Source organism: Chlorocebus sabaeus, chromosome X (genome assembly GCF_047675955.1).
Source record: "Chlorocebus sabaeus isolate Y175 chromosome X, mChlSab1.0.hap1, whole genome shotgun sequence".
Lineage (NCBI taxonomy): Eukaryota > Metazoa > Chordata > Mammalia > Primates > Cercopithecidae > Chlorocebus > Chlorocebus sabaeus.
In genome coordinates, this window is record NC_132933.1 from 46,737,816 (window position 1) to 46,756,520 (window position 18,705).

The 18,705-nt window shown below is 35.8% G+C and overlaps 1 protein-coding gene across 2 annotated transcripts in view; it reads right to left on the reverse strand.

Moving 5' to 3' along the window:
• Positions 1-18,114, reverse strand: part of RADX (RPA1 related single stranded DNA binding protein, X-linked) — a 73,835-nt gene extending 55,721 nt beyond the window's left edge. For both annotated transcript variants that reach the window (XM_007992467.3, XM_007992466.3), the window contains exons 1-3: positions 17,339-18,114; positions 7,171-7,313; positions 4,255-4,447 (exon numbers count right to left, since the gene is read on the reverse strand). In XM_007992467.3, the coding sequence (XP_007990658.1) occupies positions 4,255-4,447; positions 7,171-7,313; positions 17,339-17,981 (979 nt within the window). In that variant the 5' untranslated portion in view covers positions 17,982-18,114. The remainder of the gene's footprint in view (positions 1-4,254; positions 4,448-7,170; positions 7,314-17,338) is intronic.
• Positions 18,115-18,705: the final 591 nt, after the last annotated feature.

Sequence of the window (18,705 nt, forward strand, 5' to 3'; positions counted from 1 at the left end):
CTCTAAAATGCTAGGGTTCCTAATTAAAGAAATAGCCCCTGCCCGCCAAAATAAAAAATGCTTGTTGCTATCATCCAATCAATATGCATTGTGTAATAGAGTCTGAAAATTTCAAGATTTTAAAGAGTGTATTATTTGTGTATGCCAGCTACATACTATTTGGTAAACGGTATACAGAATAATACACAAAATATCAATATACAAAGCCATACATATCCAGCAAATAATATATTCTTTGTTTTGCAATAGAATTTCCATCTTTATAGATTTCCATTTATTCAGTCTTTTAAAAAAATTACATTGGCCAGGTGCAGTGGCTTATGCCTATATTACCAGCACTTTGGGAGACCGAGGCAGGTGCATCACTTGAGGTCAGGAGTTCAAGACCTGTCTGGCCAATATGGCAAAACCCTGTCTTTACTAAAAATACAAAAATTAGCCTGGCATGGTGGTGGGCGCCTGTAATCCCAGCTACTTGGGCACGAGAATCACTTGAACCCAGGAGGTGGAGGTTGCAGTGAGCCGAGATTGTGCCATGGCACTCCAGCCTGGGTGACATAGTGAGACTCTGTCTCAAAAAACAAAAACAAACAAACAAACAAAAAAACCACATCTTAGTTCTTCTAACTTGGAACTATGTGTGGGAAATATGAAAAATAAACCAAGATAAATGATCCTAGTAGTTTTCTTCCAACATGAACACCTAGAAGACAGTGACGGTACCACCTTTACTGACCAACTCTCCTCCCACTATATACTGTTTCTCATTTATAATGCTCAGAACATTTAAACTACACGGGTATTTTTCCTAACCTCTGCTTAACACTTTTCCCATGCAACACATTCTCCTACTTTACTGTCCATTCTTTCTTCAATTACATTTTTATTCATTTCCTTATCCTTTTTGTCTATTACATTTTTAATGTCGTTTATATCATTAGTCTTTCGTTTTACTATAATTTGTTTATCTTACATAGCTATCACCCCATTAGACTAATTTTTAAGGGTATAACTGTATATTACTTACTTTTGCTTCTCCTGTGCCTAACATGATTTACAGAACTGCTTTTTTTTTCTCTTTAAAAGATAATTAACCACCTCCCGACCAGGCGTGGTGGCTCACACGTGTAATCCTAGCATTTTGAGAGGCCGAGGTAGGTAGATCACTTGAGGTCAGGAGTTCAAGTCCAGTCTGGCCAACATGGTGAAACCCCATCTCTACCAAAAATACAAAAACTAGCTGGGCTTGATGGCGTGTGCCTGTAATCCCAGCTACCTGAGAGGCTGAGACAGGAGAATCGCTGGAACTCAGGAGGTGGAGGTTGCAGTGAGCCGAGATTGTGCCACTGCACTCCAGCCTGGGTGACAAAGTGAGACTCTGTTTCAAAACAAACAAACAAACAAACAAACAAACAAAAAACAATAAAAAAGATAGTCACCTTTCTACTCTGTTTCTATGGGATCAGCTTTGCAGATTCCACTTATGAGTTAGATCTTATAGTATTTGTCTTTCTGTGCCTGGTTTTTTTTTTTTTTTTTTTGAGACGACAGTCTCGCTCTGTCGCCCAGGCTAGAGTGCAGTGGCGCGATCTTGGCTCACTGCAAACTCCGCCTCCCGGGTTCACGCCATTCTCCTGCCTCAGCCTCCTGAGTAGCTGGGACTACAGGCGCCCGCCACCATGCCTGGCTTATTTTTTGTATTTTTTGTAGAGACGGGGTTTCACCATGTTAGCCAGGATGGTCTCGATCTCCTGACCTTGTGATCTGCCCGCCTCGACCTCCCAAAGTTCTGGGATTATAGGCGTGAGCCACTGCGCCCAGCCTATGCCTGGCTTATTTCAATTAGCATAATGTTCTCCAAGAATCTAAAAAAGTCAATCTCGTAGAAACAGAGAGTAGAAAGATGGCTACCAGACGCTGGGGAGCAAGTGGGGAGGGATAGGGAAAAGCGAGATGTTGATCACAGGGTACAAAATTTCAGTCAGACTGCAGGAATGTCTTAGGGATCTATCGCATTGGATAGTGACTACAGTTAATAATAATGTATTATATATTTCAAAATTGCTAATAGATTTTTAATGTTCTCACCACAAAACAGTGATAATTTGGTAAGGTGACGGATATGTTGATTGAGTCTTTCTACAATGTATATACACAGATCAAAACATCACACTATACCCCCTAAATATATTTAATTATTATTTGTCAATTAAAAATAAAGAAAATGCTAGGATAAAAAGATCATTAGTTAGTTTCATGCAGGTAATTTTTAAAGATTGTAAAGCCGTAGTTCCCAACCTTGACTGTACCTTTGGGATCAGCTGAGGAGATTTAAACCCAGAGCAATGCCATGGTCCCATTCTCAGAGTAATTAAATCAGAATCTCTGAGGATGGGGACCAGTGGCTCTTTAAAGCTCACCAAGTGATTCCAATATACAGCCAGAGTTGTAATCTACTTATACATGTAGGCTAGGCAAACTACAGGCTGCAGATGGCTGCAAGCTTTTGTAAATAAATATTTATTGGAATATTGCCATATCCATTCCTTTACATACATATGGCTGCCTTCAGTCTACAAAGGCAGAGCTGAGAAGCTGAAACAGAGACCATATGGCCTGCAAAGCCTAAAATATTTACTACTTGGCGCTTTACAGAAATAGTCTATTGCTTCCTAAAAAAAGAGGGCAAAAGTCCTGTTACTTATCAAAAATATAAGGGAGAAAATAGAGACTGCTGCTAACATTAATAAGAAGTAAAACTGTTTTAAAGACCAAAAGGTACATTTTAAATATATTATCACCAAGGCTAACATTAATTAGAAGTAAAACTGTTTTAAAGACCAAAAGGTACATTTTAAATATATTATCACCAAGGCTATCATTTAAAAAATAATTTCTGTATCTGCAATCACTTACTTGAAAGCATAGTTTCTCATACCTTAGAGAGTTTCCATTATGAAAATCTGGTCCTATAATTCTATATAGCAGAGGTAGCATGCTGTAAATCAGCGTCCTCTTGCCAACTTTTATTGTGTTTTCTTAGTAAGTCACAATATCTCTCTCAGTTTAGTTCCTCACCTTTCTATAGCAAAAATTAATGAGGTAATAGACTATGTGTACCAGACTACCTAGGTAATAACTTCTTCATCTAGCAAGATCTGACCAATGTCTGCAAGATGCTTAAGATTTTAATAAATAATCATATAAGGTTTTTGCAAATAAACACAAGTTTAAGAAAACAATTAACAACTGCTACCTTTACCTGAATATTCTCTAAGTAATTAAGCTTAATGGATTAGTTGGGGAATTTAGAATACACAGAAACTCAGGTTCAGAATAAAGGTATTATAAACCAAAAACAATAGTTAATCTACAATTCTTACAAATGAAAGTGAAAAAAATCACAGTCATATCTAAAAACAATTATTTAATACATTAATTTTAATGGTCCAAAAATATTTGTGATGTCAATATATCAATACTAGTTAGGAAAAGCCCTTTCAAGATTGCAGCAATTGGCAAAATTTGAATACTGACTATAGGTTAGATATTAGTATTGTATCAATTTTAAATTTCCTGATTTTGGTAATTATACTCAGATTATGTAATAGAATGCACTTGTTATTAGAAAATACATGCTGAAATACTAGTGAAGTGTTTAGGCTTAAAGGGATATATATGATGACTGCCACTTTGTCTTACTGGATCACAAGGAATATGTATACATACATACGTGTGTGTGTGTGTGTGTGTGTAAAGATATGTATATGTATGAAAAGAGATATATAATGATAAGGCAAAGGTAAATGTTGGTAATTGTTGAATATGGATAAAGGGTATATGGGAGTTCTCTATACCATTCTTTCAACTGTTACGTAAGTCTGAAATTATTTCAAAAAGTTAACAGAAGTCCTTTTTAGATAGCACCTACTAGTAACTGCAAAATATATTCAACATTAACTTAATATTTTATGACCAAAATTAAAATAAAACAAAATAAGTACAACCCAAGTGGAGTTCATTCTTCAATCAACAATAAATATCTCAGATAATTTCTCTTAATAAATGAAATAATAAATAGGTATATTTATTAGGTTATGTGATTGCTTGAAAATTTTATGGACAAAGAAATGTAAAGGTTTCATAGGTTCTAACAGCTTCAGTAATTTTTATGATCTTTTTTCCTAATACGGTACGTTGCCAATTTATATAAACAAAACAGTGATAAGACAACAAATTCATTGAATACTTAACCCATTGTAGAAATTAGTTTGATCTGTGGATCCACGGGGACAGGCTGTATTCTGAATGGATAACTCTTTTTAACAGAATAGTCTTGAAGCAGAAGAACTAAACCAACCCGCAAACTTTTATACCACTCAGGACACAGGGCATTCCACATAATCACTGACACTGTGCCTGAACTGTCAGCAACTTCCAAAAAGGTCTAGAAAGAAAATGATTAAAGCACATACATATTTGTCACTTTTATCTATACAGATACTACATAACATATTATTTGTGATCATTTAGAGTGATGCAAAAAACATTTAAATTTTAATTGTTTATTAATAATGATTCAGTTGTCAATTCTGTTAATATTGATAATCTAAAGAGAGTGCCACCAGACCAATGGAAGTACTAAATATACTACTAACTTACTGTGAGACTGTAAACTCTGAGGGCACAGGCCAAACCTTATTTATATTTGATTCTTCCATAATATTTAGCATGGTGCCTTATACAGAGTGATCCCACAATACATTTGACAAATGAATGAGACAAATCACATATTAGAAGTTTTACATGAAAATTTTGACATCATTCTTGGTTATCTGAACTGTTGGACGGCCTTGATATTTATATTTGAGAACTTTAGATAGACATATAATTGAGTGGGCACGATGCCATCAATGCCCTGGTTACATTAATTTATTTATAGCAATATCTGAGACTGGAACATAAGACATGGAAATCATTTCTGAGATACTACTTGAGAAATTATGCTAGCAGAAAGGGGAATGTTAAAACAAGTATGCATTCTTGCTGACTCTGAGTATAGTTAAAATAGAGAAATCTATTGAGGTAGGAAGTATTTGATGGAGTATTTCTCAGTATTAAAATACAGTGACAGACAACTTCAGTTCTGCCTAAACGGCAGTCTGTAAAGTGTTTTCTAATTCTTAATTTCTTCTTAAATAATGATGTTATATTCTCAGACCCTTTCTCTAAATGATGAATATACATTTTGGGTAATTCATTCCTTTATTCATTAAACATTTACTGAATCCATATTCCAGACATTATGTTAGACCCTGGAATGAAGAGATGAATCAAACACTGCCCCTAATAATAATAGCTAAAATATATATATAGGACTTTCTATGTGCCTGGAGCATAGGTAAATCCTTTACTTATATTAACTAATTCAATCCTCACATCAACCCTGTAAGGTAAGTACAATTAGTATCCCTATTTTACAGATGAGTAAACTGAGGCTTTAAAAGGATAAATAATTTCCCCTACATTATAAAGGTAAGAAGTGGTAAACAGGGCTGAAACTTGAATTCAGTTCATATGACTACAGGGCATGCACTCTTAAGCACTATTAGATACTTCTTCCCTACAGTCAGGGAGGTCACAGTAGAGTAAGATTAGCAAACAGGTATGTGTAACTGGGTTATGCATGCTCTGATAGACCTATGTAAGGGCATATAGTGGGGTCTTGAGTAGCATGTAGTTGATTCTCCCAGTGACTAGGCATATGGGTATACATGGAAAGACTTAAATCAGAGGTAAGCACTGAACTGAATCTTAAAGATGGCTTTGCCAATCTGACGAGAATTGAGAGGAAGAGGATTCTAGGCAGAAGAAACAACATGAGCAGAGGTATGAAAGGTAGAAAACAATTGGCTACCGTTAGAAAATTCCAGGTAGGGCAATTTGGTTAGTATGAGGCATAGAGAGCTCAGGAAGAGATGAGACTGGAGAGGCAAGCAAGGACGAAATGATGGAGACACAAGGAGGTAGGAAGGCAACAAATAAAGGAGGAAAGTATTGCAACAATGAGAAGGCAAAAAACTATCAGGGAATTACTGAATAATTTATGATATAATGTGCTAAAAATATATAACTGTAAAATATGAATGAAGAATTTTTAGTGATATGAGAAAATATTTAAGAAAATGTTAAATAATACAAAATTGTATGCACAATATCGTACTCATTTTGTAAGATAATTTAATGTGATATATGACAGTCACATGAAATATATAATATATACACATATGCACATATATGTGATATATATGATTAAATAGAATATAATAGATACGTGTATGTATATATATGATATGCTTATATATGTGTATATATGTGATTTACACACACACAAGAAAGAGAATAAAACACATCATGTTAACAGTGGCTCTCTCTGAGTGGTAAGATCTTCAAACAACTTTCTACATTTTCCAAATTCCCTACAATAAGCATGTATAACTTTTATAATAAAAGTTAAATGAAACATCTAAAATAGTTCTTGATATCATAGGAAAATACAATATAATATTAAGTAAGACAAATATAGAACACGAACATATCAAGAAAGTAGAGCTCATGAGCATTATACGGCACAGAGAGTAAAGACGATAAAGAAGTATCACACAGATTTGACAATTAGAGTTACTAGTGAATGATAAGCTAAGGAAAAAAGCCAAGATAATTGTGTTGAGAAATGGGAGGCAAGACAGTAAAAACATCTAGCGTAGACTACTTCTTCAAGAAGCTTACCTGAAGAGAAAGATAGGGAATAGAAGAGTCATAAGGCCAAGGGAGACTATTTTCTTTTCTTTTTTAAATGGGAGACTAGAGTATGTTTATATGTTGGTGCAGAAATTATAGGTGAGAAGAAAAAGTTGAAGGAAAATAAAAAGGTGGGAAGGAGACCACCTGGATCAGGGAAATAAAGGGCACCATTACAGAAATAATTTCTTTTTGCACAATAAACTACGCAGAAAAACACTTTATAATATACATTTATGTATAATTAAAAATTATTATGTTGAACTTATGAAATGTTATTTAAATGAGCAGGTTATCATACTATGGAGTTAGGTGTGTAAGTTATAATTTATAACTTTAAATTAGCATATGATATCTTATTACTTGTACCTGATATGGTTCAATCATCTTTTTATCAGGTTTTCCATAGTATCGCAGTTTTGATTTATGTAAGATCCTCACAAGCAATGCAGGAAAATTTCTTCTGTTAGTCCAGGTCATTTCAAGGTGAGAAAGGGAAATTATTTTGGTATCTAGAATATAAAAAAGAGGAAAGAAATCCTGTTTAACATGTAATGGTAACTTCAAAGATCTATTTTAATGGTTAAAAATAATAGGTTGATCATACCTAAAGTGACTCCTTCTTGCCAGCTAAACCTTGCCAGCTAAGTCTATATACCTCTCCCACATAAACTAAATTTGATCCCTAATATTAACAGTTGAAATATATATAGGGCTTACTATGTGCCTAGAACATAGGTAAACACCTATATTAACCAACACATTGTTCCACCTAGAATGCCCTCCATGTTACCAAACCATTTAATAACTTCCTGGAAAACCTGGATCTAAATTCACCTCTCTGAAGATATTTTGTGGGGAAAAAAAAAAAAAACTCAATGTCATGGAATATGTTTCCCATTAGTAAGCACTTATATATTTAATATATAGAAATGGGCCAGGTGCAGTGGCTAATGCCTATAATCTCAGCACTTTGGGAGGCTGAGACCAGCAGCTTGCTTGAGCCCAGGAGTTCGAGACCAGCCTGAGCAACATGACGAAATCCCCCATGTCTCTCCAAAAAGAGAAAAATTTGCTGGGCATGGTGGCATGCCTAAAGCTCTAGCTACTCAAGAGGCTGAAGTGGGAGGATCACCTGAGCCCAGGCAGCTGAGCTCACTGCAGCCAGGCTGCAGTGAACCATGATCATACCACTGCATTCCAGCCTGAGCAATTGAGAGCCCATCTCAAAAAAAAAAAAAAAAAAAAGTTTTATTACATATTTTTGTATTGCCTTCATCTCAGTTTCATATGTATAAATTCTATCTCCCCCAAACATGACAGACGTGGCCCTGTATCAGAACCTTAGCAATTGCTGTCTTTCCTTTAGATATCCAAGTGTCTTTCTCCCTCCTCTCTTCAAGCTTTGCTCAAATATCACCTTCTCAGTGATATTATCCCTAACCATCCTATTAAAAACTGACTGTTTTACTTATCCTTCATTCCACTTTATTTTTCTACATTGCACTTACTATCTTCTCATATGCCATACAATTTACTTAGAAACGTTTTTATCTGCAAGCTTGCTGGCAAGTTCAAAAACTGCTTAAAAGCTATTCATCATCTTAAAGAATTAATTTGTCATACTGATGTATTCTTCCTTGGATTAAGAGAGGTTCCATCTGCAATTGTCTCCACATTTTTCTCTCTCACAGCCCACAGTCCCAACTATTAAGACCTGAATTTGCATTAGTACCAGTATTTCTTTTGCTAAGGCTCCCTTCATTTCTAGCTTTGTTTACATAATGTTTTACCTAGTCAACGTTTTTGACACAAAAATCACACTTGTAATTTCTTTTTAATAAGGGATTAAGTGGTATTATATAATTACGCCTATACTATAAAATACACACACAATTTTTAGTATTAGGATACTCTGTAATTTTCCGTCCAGATTCTCCCAATAGATTACTATCCTAGGATCACAGGTCCTAACATTTGATCTGATATAATTAAGTGATTTCATTTTAACGTCAGATGAATCTCGGATCAGTTTTGAATTCTCTGGGATGTACGTGGAATACTCTTGATCAATGAAGGCACATATAGCTCCTTTACTGTCTGGAATAAATTCAAGAGCCACCTAGTTGCATAAAACCAGAGTTTTAAGAGCCTCTGTTTCTGTTATAATTAGGTCCAGAGAGTTAGCTGTAATCAGACATCTTTCTGGTTAACATTTTTCCCAGTTTGGGTTTTTAACTCACAAACTTCATAGAATACACATTTTATCTCTCAAATCTAAAAAAGAATTAGAGGTTGTTTACAGACAATGAAGAATTTGTGTAAATTCATAGCAATAAATGTGTTCATTATCAAAAAATGATGAAAATAAACTGGTTATTCAATATGAAATAGAACAGTGATTCTCAAAAGGTTTTGGTCTCAGGATCCCTATACATTCTTAAAAAATATTGAAGATCTTGAATAGCTATCTTTTTTCTTTTGTTGAGATGCAGTCTCACTCTGTTGCCCAGGCTGGAGTGCTGTAGTGTGATCTTGGCTCACTGCAAACTCCACCTCCCGGGTTCAAGCGATTCTCCTGCCTCAGCCTCCTGAGTAGCTGGGACTACAAGTGTGCACCACAATGCCCAGCTAACTTTTGCATTTTTTAGTAGAGACGAGATTTTACCATATTGGCCAGGCTGGTCTCCAACTCCCGACCTCAAATGATTTGCCCACCTCAGCCTCCCAAAGTGCTGAGATTATAGGCGTGAGCCACTGTGCCCATCCTGAAGAGATTTTTACTGTACTATAAAGTAGACTAAGAATTTTTAAATGATCAATTTATTAAAAATAATAAGCTAATATGTATAATTACAAATAACATATTTTTTTTGAAAAATGACTGTATTTTCCAAAACCAAAAAACAATGTAGTGAGAAGTGTGGCATTGTTTTGCATTTCTGCAAATCTTGTTAGAATCTAGCTTAATAAATGACAGGTGGATATTCATATCTTCTTTGATATTCAGTTTGCTTTTATGTCACATGTCATTTAGCCTCTGGAAAACTACACTGTACACTTGCGAGAGCATCAGAGTGAAAAAAGGTAAGTAAAGCCTTAGTATTGTGAAAATAGCTTTGACCTCATGAATCCTCTGAAAATGTCTTGGGGCACCACTAGAGGTCCCTGGACCATACTGTAAAAATCATAGCAGAAGAATAAATCTAAGGAATGTAGAAGAAATAAAAATTAAAGCTAAAAATAATGAATCGGAAAACACTATACCACAATAAAAAATAGAATTGATAAATTCAATTCTCTAGAAAAATTAATGAAAATGTAAATCTTTGGCAAGTCTAATCATGAAAAAGAAAACAAAAATGTAATACTCAGAATGTAAACAACTATACACACAAAGAAAAATTGTTAAAAGATTATTATGTATGATTTTATATCAATAAATTTGAAAAGATCAGTGAAGTGGGTAATTTCTTAGAAAAATATGAATTACCACTATTGCCATAAGAAGTAAAAGAAAACCAAATTAGGTCTTTACCCATGGAATAAAATGAAAAAAGTTTATGAATGATGGCTTCCAAAACCGGCAGCAGGTTCACATGGTTTTACAAGAAAATTCTAACAAATTTCAAAGAACAGCTCTTTCCTTGAGCTATAAATTGTCCCAGAGCCTAATAAAATATAGAAATTGTACCACTTCACGTTATAAACTTAGAATAATCCTGAAAAATTCCAACAGAAATAGTACAAGAAAGAAAATTATAAATCAAAAATCAGTTATGATGGCAAAAATCCTAAATACAATACTTATTTAGAAGCATGCACAAAGACAACTGTGCCATGATCAAGTGGAGTTCTAAATATCTTCTCTTATTCAGTAGGGGTATATTATATATTTTGAATAATTCTGGAGACTGAAACAGAGATGTAAGTTTAAATAATTTTGTTAAAACATTAATACATGTAATATATATATATATTTATACACACACATACCTACTATGTACCCATAAAATTTTTTTAAAAACATTGAGTAACAGCTAGGAGACTAGGAGAATACAAATATAATGTATAATTTCCAAACTACCAGAAGAAAATTTTAATCCTGCAAAAGTAAAAAAAAATAAGGTGGCATATGGTAAACATAAAGTAGAATTTCAAGAACAGGTACAAACATCATTATTCACATTAAATTTAGATAAATTAAATTGATCTCTTAAAAGAAAAATAATTGGTTTGGGTCAAAAGGCAGTCTTAGCTATATACTTTTTAAAAAAGACAACCCTAAAACGAAATGGAAATAAAGGGATGGAGAAGCATACACTAAGGCCAGTGGGTCTCTTTCTTTATTTTTTGAGACAGTGTCTCACTCTTTTGGTCCAGGCTGGAGTGCAGTGGCACAATCAAGGCTCACTGCAGTCTCAACTTCCTGGACTCAGGCTCCCCCCACGACACCCCCGCACCAAGTAGATGGGATTACAGACACAAACCACCACGCCCGGGCTAAGGTATTTTTATTAAAGACGGGTTTCGCCGTGTTGCCTCGGCTGGTCTAGGCTGGTCTGGACCTAGGCTGGTCTCAGCATGGACTCTGAACTCAAGCAGTCCACTCGCCTGGATCTCCCAAAATGCTAGGATTACAGGCATGAGCCACCGTGACCCGCTTGCCAGTGGTTCTCAAAGTGTGGTCTCTGTACCAACAGCATTGTTACCAGCAGTGAACATGTTAGAAATGTAAATTCTAGGGCCCTACCCCAGACCTAATGAATCATACACTGGGAACGGTGGTCAGCAATCTGTATTTTATCTTGTTTTATTTTTGTATTTTTACATTACTGAATTACTGTAGTCATTTTTGAAATAATTACACTTCAGCATAACGGTCTTTCTTTAGTGTTTTCCATCTTTCAAATCCATTAAAAATACAACAAAACTGATTTAAAAAATCATGTTGGAAACTAGATGTTGTGATAACTTATTGTGCATAAATTCATTTTGATTATATAATTTCATGTATTCTGTTTAGCTTTTTGGGGTCTTCTCTGCCATTTCAAGTGAGAATTTTGCTGAACGGTAATATCTTTAAACCCTTCTCTTTTATTTTCATGGCATGCACTTGGCATTTCTTTTTTGCTTCGACATTTGAAACATACTGCCTTAATAATTTCTTTAAGTTTTGGTGTATTCTTTATCTTTGCAACCTTTTCCAAATCTTTTTTTCTGCTTAAATGTTTTTTCTCTGATTTTTGTAAGTGTAATTTGAACTTGTCAGTACCTGGATGCTTATTTGTCTCCAATTCCCATTGCTAATTTTTGCATTTTTGCCCCATCCACTTTTTGCAGTGTTTCTTGATATTATTTGTGAATTTGTAGAGTTAAGAATCACTTAAGTTATTTTTCTGACTGGCACTCTTGAGGTGATATGCATGCCTACTCACATTTGGGTATCAATGTCCTAATATGCTACCAAAAAGACTGTGGAAGTGGCAAACATTACTATTAGGAAAAATAGAACTCAAGGCAAAAGGGAAAAAGAGGCAAATTCCACATTGATAAAGTGTAAAACTCAACAATAATATATTAATCAGTTACGAAATTGCACACGTTATAGTAACATCTAAAGCAAAACCTTTTAGAAATATAAGGAGAAATAAATGCAACTATCCTCATAGAGAGAAGCCAATATTCCTCTGAGAAACGGGCAAATAAAGTAGATTAAAAATAAGGATATGGAATATGTGAATTACGTTTTTAAAAACCTGGTATAATAATAAACTTTAAACCTAATAAACAAGCTTTTTCTGAACTTTCAGAGATTAAAGAAGCAAAAAAGAGCCGGGCACAGTTGCTCACGGCTGTAATCCCAGCACTTTGGAAAGCTGAGGTGGGTGGATCAACTGAGGTCAGGAGTTCGAGACCAGCCTGGTCAACATGGTGAAACCCCCGTCTCCACTGAAAATACAAAAATTAGCCGGGTGTGGTGGTGTGTGCCTGTAGTCCCAGCTACTCAGGTGGCTGAAGCAGGAGAATCGCTGCTGGAGAACCCGGGAGGCGAAGGTTGCAGTGAGCCGAGATCACGCCAGTGATCCAGCCTGGGCAACACAATGAGACTGTCAAAAAAAAAAAAAAAAAAAAAACCAAAAAACAAACAATAACAACAAAAAAAAAAAGAAAGAAAGAAAAGAAAAAAGAAAACCAGAAATGCCAATTGCATGCCAAGAAAATAAAAGAGAGGGGTTTAAAGATATTACTGTCTCTGTAAAATTATCACTTGAAATTGCAGAGAAGACCCCCAAAATTGGAAAATATCAGTGAAATTTAGACTCCAAAAGGCTAAACAGAATACAGGAAGGTAATGAAAGTATATAATCAAAATGAATTGATGCACATTAAGTTATCACAGCATCTAGTTTCCAACATTGTTTAAATCAGTTTTGTCATTTTTTTAATGGATTTGAAAGATGGAAAACACTAAAGAAAAACCATTGGGCTGGAGTGTAATTATTTCAGAAATGACTACAATAATTCAATAATTCAAAAATACAAAAATAAAACAAGATAAAATAAGAAAATATAAATAACGAGTAACAATAAAATCTCTATACTTCCAAATCTGGGGGATGCAGCCTAAGCAATATCCATGGGAAATTTCAGAATTTTAAATGCTTTTGGAAGAAATAAACAAGCAAATATATGAACCAAGCATTTAACTCAAGAAAGTAGTACAAGAAAAATATGAACAAAGGAAGTATGTAAAAGAAATTAAAGATGATAGCAGAAATTAAGTAGAAAATACCTCCTCACTATAGATTTTGTTATTAGTAAAACCAAGTGTCTTAAAAGAAAGACCAACAATAAGACTGATAAACTTCTGGCAAGACTCACCATAAGAAAAGGTGAACACACAAACATGAGGATTGTGAAAAGAGTCGTAATTGACAAGATAGGTCAAAAAACATAGATTACTACGTACAACTTTCAGATCTAGGTGAAATGAGATTTCCTAGTGAATTATCAACTCTAAAAAATGGGCTCTTGAAAAACCATTATTGGTTTAATCATTTTATCTAAAAGAAATGGAAAAAGAGGCATCCCCCCCACAACCCCCAATCCTGGCCCAAGACAACAGGTTCAGATAGTTTTAGAGAGGAATTTTACTAAACCTTTAAGGAACATATAATTTCTGTAAGTACAGAAAGACGGACAAGCTTTCCAGCTCATTCTACTAGGCTAATATTAACTCCATATAAAAATTGCATTGAAAAAGTACTCTCCCTGCAAAAAAAAACAAAAAAAAAACAAAAAAAAAAACAAAAAAAACAAAAAACCAAACCTATAGACCAAATTCACTTAAATAAGCAGATGTAAAAATAATCATGACCAAGTGGGAAATCAAAAGTGGCTCAACATTAGTAAAACCATCAATTTATTTCATTCATTCCTTTATTCAACAAATACTGAAATGCCTACTATGTGCCAGACATTGTTCTAGCTATAAGATACGGCCCACAGAAATGGAAAAAAAAAAAAAAAAAAGGAGTCGTGGATCTTATAAAAATGTAAGGGGGGAAAGAAAAACAGCTAAAGAAAATAATTTCAGAATGCTATGATTCTAGGAAGATCATTTGCAGGGTGGTATAATAAGAATAAATGGAGAAGGAAATATTTATTTAAAAAGCTCTTTTAATATGTTTTTATTTGAGTTGAAACTGGAAGGTGGGAAGAAACTTTCCAGAAAGAGGAAAAAGCAGGTGCAGGAAAAAGACTGGAGGTTTGAGGATCAAAAAGAAGGCTGGTTGCTAGAACAAAATGGTGGAGGAGAGGGGTTAGAGATTAGAGAGGTGAGTAAGGGATTCTGTAGGGCAGGAGTCAGCAAACTATACAGCCCACAAGCCAAATCCTGCCTGTTGCTTGTTTTTGTAAATGAAGTTCTATTGCAACACGGCCAGACCCATTTATTTACATACTGCTTGTGACTGCTTTCCATATACAATGGCAAAAGTGAATGGTTGTGACAGAGATCATGTCTCGGAAAGACAAAAAGGTTTACTGTTTGGCTCTTTACGGAAAGTTCGCCATCCTCTGGAGTACGGCCTGCCTTCCAGACCCTGGTAGAGTTTGGGTTGCTGCCTAAATGCAGTGGGGAGCCATCTGAGAGATTTAGGCAGGAGGGTGTGGCACAGGCTAACTTCTATTTTTAAAAGCTATCTTTGAGGTCACAATATGTGCTACCTTTCAGATAGGCTACTGACCAGGAGGAGGCATGAGGGAGACTTTTGGGGTAACAAGATACAGAAATGTTCTATATCTTGAAGGAAGGGAGGTGATGGTTACACAGGTACATATATATGAAAATTTATCAAGCTGTATTTTTAAAACTTTTTTTTTTTTTACTGTGTACAAGGTAAACTGTAATGAAAAGTTTCAAAAGCACAAACGTGTGCCACAAACAAAGTTAAGAGAAAAAGAACAGAATGCAAAAAAATAATTTGCAGTATATAGCAGACAAAATTGTAATACCCATTAGCAAAGGAATCTTATAAATTAATTAGAAAAATATCAAAAGATATATTTGAAAATAGTAAGATATGGGGAAATGGGCATTCTCATATGTATGTTGGTGAATGTAAATTAGTACAGCCTTTTCAGAAGATGATCTGTCTATATCCACAAAATTTTTTAAAAAATTAAATACCTTTTAAGCCAGCAGTTTCGCCAGAGGAAGCCGTTCAACAGCAATACTTGAACATAGTAAACAAAAATATGTGTGCATTCTAATGATGCTTAGCATTGTATTTAATACTAAAACAGTAATAAGTGCCTAAAACTACAAATTACCTATTCACATGGGCATGATTATAGAAATTACAGCACACTCATGCTATGGTATATTGTATGTACAGATGTACATGAAAGATGCCTGAAATATGTTTAGTGGAAATAGCAAATCACACAATGTGACATTGATTTCTTAAAAAAAAAAAAGAGAGAGAGATACACAACAAACTGCTGACAGTAGTTTGGGATTTTTAGAAGAAAGGTGAAGGCACCAGGGAAGGTGAAAGAGGTCTTTCACTTCTCCCTAATATTTTATCATTAACAATTTGAAACATACAGCAAAACTGAACAAATTTTACAATGAACATCAATATGCCCACTTCCTAGATTTTATCACTAACATTTTACTATACTTGGGTGGTATATTTCTAACACAATATACTTTTAAATATACAGATTGGGTTTTATTTTGGCACACATACATTGCCTTTTGTATTATAAATATGGTTTTAATGAATGAATAGATATTATGACAAAATACATTTTACAAAATATTAATCCCCTCAACTTTTCTTGTAGGGCACCAGTTTTTCATTTACATATTCAATTCTAAAAATCAAAGTGATCAACATTTAGAGTAGTAATGCACTACTGCCTTATTTCACGCTTGAGATAAAATAACTCAATTTTTTCATACCAGAAATAAATAGCTATCTTGCTTTTTAAAATTTAGTTATTTAAAACTTCCTTGCCTACACATTTCTATAACATATTTTTTCCTTACAACTGGATGTGACTATAATTGCATGGTTTTTGAGCTAGTTATCCTTTTACTTTCAAGTTTGTTGCTCTTACACGTCACAGTAAGATTATCCGTGATTTAGCATTGTGACAACAACATTGCAAAAGGGACTGAAAAGCAGTAATGTAGAAAATTATAGTCTTTCTCCTTCCAGTACTTTCTCTTATTTTGTTTTTTGCATTTTATTTCTTTCTCCATTTCAAGCGTGTTCATGCCTACGTACTATCATTCCCCTTAATTTCATCTGTTACAGAAAAAAAACGTATTTTAGAGCGGTTGCTGATGGCAAGCTAGTGTTTTCAAGCTAACTTCCTAATTCTGATACAGAAAAATTGAAGTTCCCAGATCAGTACTCTTTGTGGTGAGTAATAAGAAACAAGAAAATGAGAATGTCAAGCCTTCCATAAAAATCACACAGTTAAAAGGTGGTATTTACATAACTGTTACACGGCGTTTCAATCAATGTAAAGTATTAAGGCATACATCACGAAACATCCTTTTTGAATGAAGATTAAAACATGCAAACCCGCAAATTTTTACAACCTTTACGCTAACTTCAAATCTATAAGCTCTTCAACCACAACGTACTATTTCCACAACTGGATTGGGGGTAAAACTAAGATTAATTCCACCACAATCAAACATGTAACGAACGTATGAGGAATACTGACTCCCACATCAGTACATTTGCCAGACTGAATTTTAAGATGTAGTCAGACACACTTCCTGAATTGGCCACTTTTGCAATCAATCAAACAAACAAACAAAAAACACCAACAAAAACCACGGGCTGTGCAAATTTCATTGAGCATCCCTTGGTCATTTAAGAAAATTTGTCTACCTACCACTCCTGGCTTGCAATTAACAACACAAAAGCATTTTCATTTCCTTTCCCGTTCACGCAAGCTCCTGAAAACTATTTTTTAAAACCCTCTGCCATTCTTTCCACACACTTACCGCTAAAGTTGTGTTCCTCAGGTTGCTTGTCTGTTAACCAGATATCACCATAGGGATCTTCGTTATTCCACAGCGCCAGGTAATGACTCTTCCCGCCTCTTAAAGGCCTCTCTGGTTTCTCCTGGTGCGCTCTATTTCTGAAGGGAGTTTCTAAAGAAATACTGTCTGAAGTCTCCCCACAGTGGACGTTATCTATGCACAGGATCCCCTGGCCTATCCTTTTCTCATTGTAAAGACATGAGACTCTGGAAATTCTCATTTGTATGCCAACTTTAAGAATATTTTGATATACGAGAGAGTTCAAGCTGGGGTCCAGGTAGCACTTCTCCTGGTACACCCCGTCTGAGATCGTCACATCATAGCAATAAAGGGGAGGCTTGGGCACCGTGTCCCGTGGCTCATCCTCTAACAGGTACCTTTGGACGGCCAACACAGTTACAGGCACCACCTCCGAGGGGGTGACACACTGGCGAGGTGAGTCCATAATCTGCTCAAGAACCTTTTGGATCCAGGACCTGGGCCCTTGGGCACCAGCTCTTCGGATCACCCCTCCAGGGACCCCAGCCCGATTCCTCTCAGGGTTCGGCCAATCTAGCCCTGCATGTGAGGGACCAGCCTCAGGCTGTCCTGACTCACCAGACATTGTTGGATAACTGCGTACCCGCTTCACTCCCAAAAGCTAGTTTGCCCCTTCCAAAGCGGAGAGAAATAAAACCGCGCGCTTTGGCGACGATCGCTACTCTGCCCCTGCTGACAGGCAAGGCTCCGCCCCGTAGCGAGGCTGCAAAGACTTTACGCTTGCGCGCGCCAGCTCTCCCACCCCGCCCCTCGCTCAGTGCGCTTCCGACACTGTTACTAGGCAGTCACACGCGCGAGTTACGTAGCAGGTCGTCGGACCTTGTGCCCGCCGGGTTGCCGTCTGGGGGAGGGATGACAGGGGACGGGGAGGGGGAATCGGTGGTTGTCATGGTGCTTAAAGAGGGAAGGGGAGGAGCGCTTGTGGCTACCCTGGAAAGGAGGATGCCTAGAGGCAAGGGAAAAGAGAAAGTGGCAAGAATCAGGGTGCAGAGTCAAAGCTCAGGGTTTTAGGGGTTTGGGCTTTGGGCCAGGAACAGAAAGTAATTTAGAGTTGGTTAATATACATTAATGTAATAACATGGGTTTCCTGTAGTATGAACAAAACCAGATAATTTATGCACAGCCTCCAGGACAGACCGTAGCACAAAAAGTCCTCAATAAACATTAGCAGCTATTGCGATTAGCATTAGCATAATTATCTGTAGTGGCTCCCTGAGTGTAGGGTGGGTGAATTAGTTTAAGTGCAAATGAAAATAGAAAACTAGAACTGGCTTGTAAAGGGCTGCCTT